The following is a 2,500-nucleotide window of genomic DNA, read 5'->3' as shown; positions in this document are numbered from 1 at the left end:
AGTGGGCGTGGTAACCCAGTGGGCATGGCAGTCCAGTGGGCGTGGCTTGCTGTTTAGTTGTTTAAATACAGGATATGGACAGAATGTGCTTAGTGATGTCACTTACTGTAGCTCGTGATGGAGTCGCCGGCTGCTTGGCTAACAAAGACTGTGGGATCAAAAACAATACACATTATTATTATTATTATTATTATTATTATTATTATTATTATTATTATTACTACAACACACTAAACAGATAAAAGCTCATTTCACAACCACATAACAGACTGTTTTTTATTTTTTCTCTTTACAGCAACATACCTGCTGCTTCATGAGGAAGACCTGCTCATCTTCTGCGTTTATCTCCTTATCATGGACTAACTGGACATTTAAACACAAAGTTTATAATACATACAGATCTGTTGTGATCTAACATTGACGTGTGTGTGTGTGTGTGTGTGTGTCTCTCACCTTGCGTACAGGCGGCTTGATGATGAAATCCTCAAACGGATCTTCAGGCCGGACAGTGGTGAAGTTTTCGTGTAAGATGGAGATCTTCTTCTCGTTGTCCCACCCAGACGGACTGGAAACAATTCACCAAAACCCGTCACTCAGCACTGGGACCAGTTTAAAGGTTCTCATGTGTGTGTGTGAATCAGATTTGGGGGCGGAGCTACACATGACCTCAGTTTCTAATTATTTAAGACGTTTTAACAAACCCGACTGGACCGAAGGGGTGTGTGTGTGTGTGTGTGAGACTCACATGAACACTGCGTCTTTCTCCACCACTAAGGCTGCAGTGCTGAAGTGGAAGTCGTACAGTTTGTGCACCATGTACTTATACAGAAGGTCCAGGTTCTTCTCCTCTTTTACTGAAGTGTAGATCAGAGCAGCTCCATCTGAGGGATACGGTTAAGGAACACACACACACACACACACACACACACACACACACAGACACAGACACACACACTACTGTGTTCTTTGTACTAACACACAGCTGAGCACGTGGCTGGTGGAGAGGATACACTGTAGGCAGAATCTCCTGAGGTGCGACTGAATAAAGTCAAAATGCTCCTCTCTGTAGTCATGATCTTTCTCCAACACAGTCACAGCATCACACTGCACACACACACACACACACACACACACACACACACACACACACACACACACACACACACAAGTCATTAGATGTTTTTAAGTCAGCTGTTCTCTCATAAGATTCTCCCATAAAGTGACAAAAGATAAAGCTTTTATTCATCCCTCATCTCCATCTGAACACTAACCAGGAAAAATAAACAACGGACAAAAATATAAATATATAAATATATAAGTAAATAAATAAATAAATAAATAAATAAATAAATAAATAAATAAATAAATAAATAAGTAAATAAATAAAAGATATTACATTATAAGTATAAAGTCATGAGATCTGATGGAACATTTTGCTCACCAACTTATCTTAAAGATATAATCTGTAACATCTGACATTTTTAAGAGGTGTTTCTTCAGGTCTCATAGTTGAGAGACACACACACACACACACACACACACACACACACACACACACACACACAGACACACACAGACACTCACAGACACACACATACTCACATACATACACTCACACACACATACATACACACACTCACACACAGACACACACACAGATACATACATACACACACATACTCACATACACACACACTCACATACATACACACTCACATACACACACACTCACATTCATACACACACACACACATACATACACACACACACACTCACATACATACATACACACACACTCACATACATACACACACACACACTCACATACATACACACACACACACTCACATACATACACACACACACACTCACATACATACACACACACACACTCACACACACAGACACTCACGCACAGACACACACAGACACACACACTCACACACACACAGACACACACACAGACACACACACAGACACACACTTTGTAGGCTGGTGTGAGTTGGTGTTAGTGCAGATTGCAGGATGATTGATGTTATGATGTTGGTACCTTAGAGCAGACGACCAGCACAGGGATTCCCAGGTTGTGTGTGAGGACGTTTTCTCCCAGTGGCAGCAACACTGACTCATCATCTCCTCGTCTCTGAGGTGAGGATGGCGTCGCCTCCTCGGGTTCCACATACTCCTGAAATGCCCTGACCACTATCCACACACACACACACACACACACACACACACACACACACACACACACACACACACACACACTGTTTTCAGACAGATCTAACAGCTCTGATGTTTACAATAAACAACATTCACATCTTTTCAGTTCATAAATAAAGTCACACGCAGTCATTAATATTTAACTGATATTTTAGTCACATGACCCAATTACACACTGTTACAAAGCCAATTCATTCAATTAGTGGAGTTTAACAGTCAACTCTGCACACACACACACACACCCCCCACACACATACACACACACACAACATATACA

General features: G+C 41.4%; 1 protein-coding gene and 1 long non-coding RNA gene across 3 annotated transcripts in view; one reads left to right on the top strand and one right to left on the bottom strand.

Moving 5' to 3' along the window:
• Positions 1 to 2,500, top strand: part of LOC125145331 — a 31,063-nt gene that overhangs the window by 1,108 nt on the left and 27,455 nt on the right. The gene's annotated exons all lie outside the window — the stretch shown is intronic.
• Positions 1 to 2,500, bottom strand: part of dync1li2 (dynein, cytoplasmic 1, light intermediate chain 2) — a 6,674-nt gene that overhangs the window by 1,008 nt on the left and 3,166 nt on the right. For both annotated transcript variants that reach the window (XM_027160169.2, XM_047817347.1), the window contains exons 5-10: positions 2,051 to 2,202; positions 1,011 to 1,104; positions 746 to 881; positions 454 to 565; positions 304 to 363; positions 107 to 148 (exon numbers count right to left, since the gene is read on the bottom strand). In XM_027160169.2, coding sequence (XP_027015970.2) covers positions 107 to 148; positions 304 to 363; positions 454 to 565; positions 746 to 881; positions 1,011 to 1,104; positions 2,051 to 2,202 — 596 coding nt within the window. The remainder of the gene's footprint in view (positions 1 to 106; positions 149 to 303; positions 364 to 453; positions 566 to 745; positions 882 to 1,010; positions 1,105 to 2,050; positions 2,203 to 2,500) is intronic.

Source organism: Tachysurus fulvidraco, chromosome 1 (genome assembly GCF_022655615.1).
Source record: "Tachysurus fulvidraco isolate hzauxx_2018 chromosome 1, HZAU_PFXX_2.0, whole genome shotgun sequence".
Taxonomy (NCBI): domain Eukaryota; kingdom Metazoa; phylum Chordata; class Actinopteri; order Siluriformes; family Bagridae; genus Tachysurus; species Tachysurus fulvidraco.
This window is presented reverse-complemented; position numbering and strand designations above follow the sequence as displayed.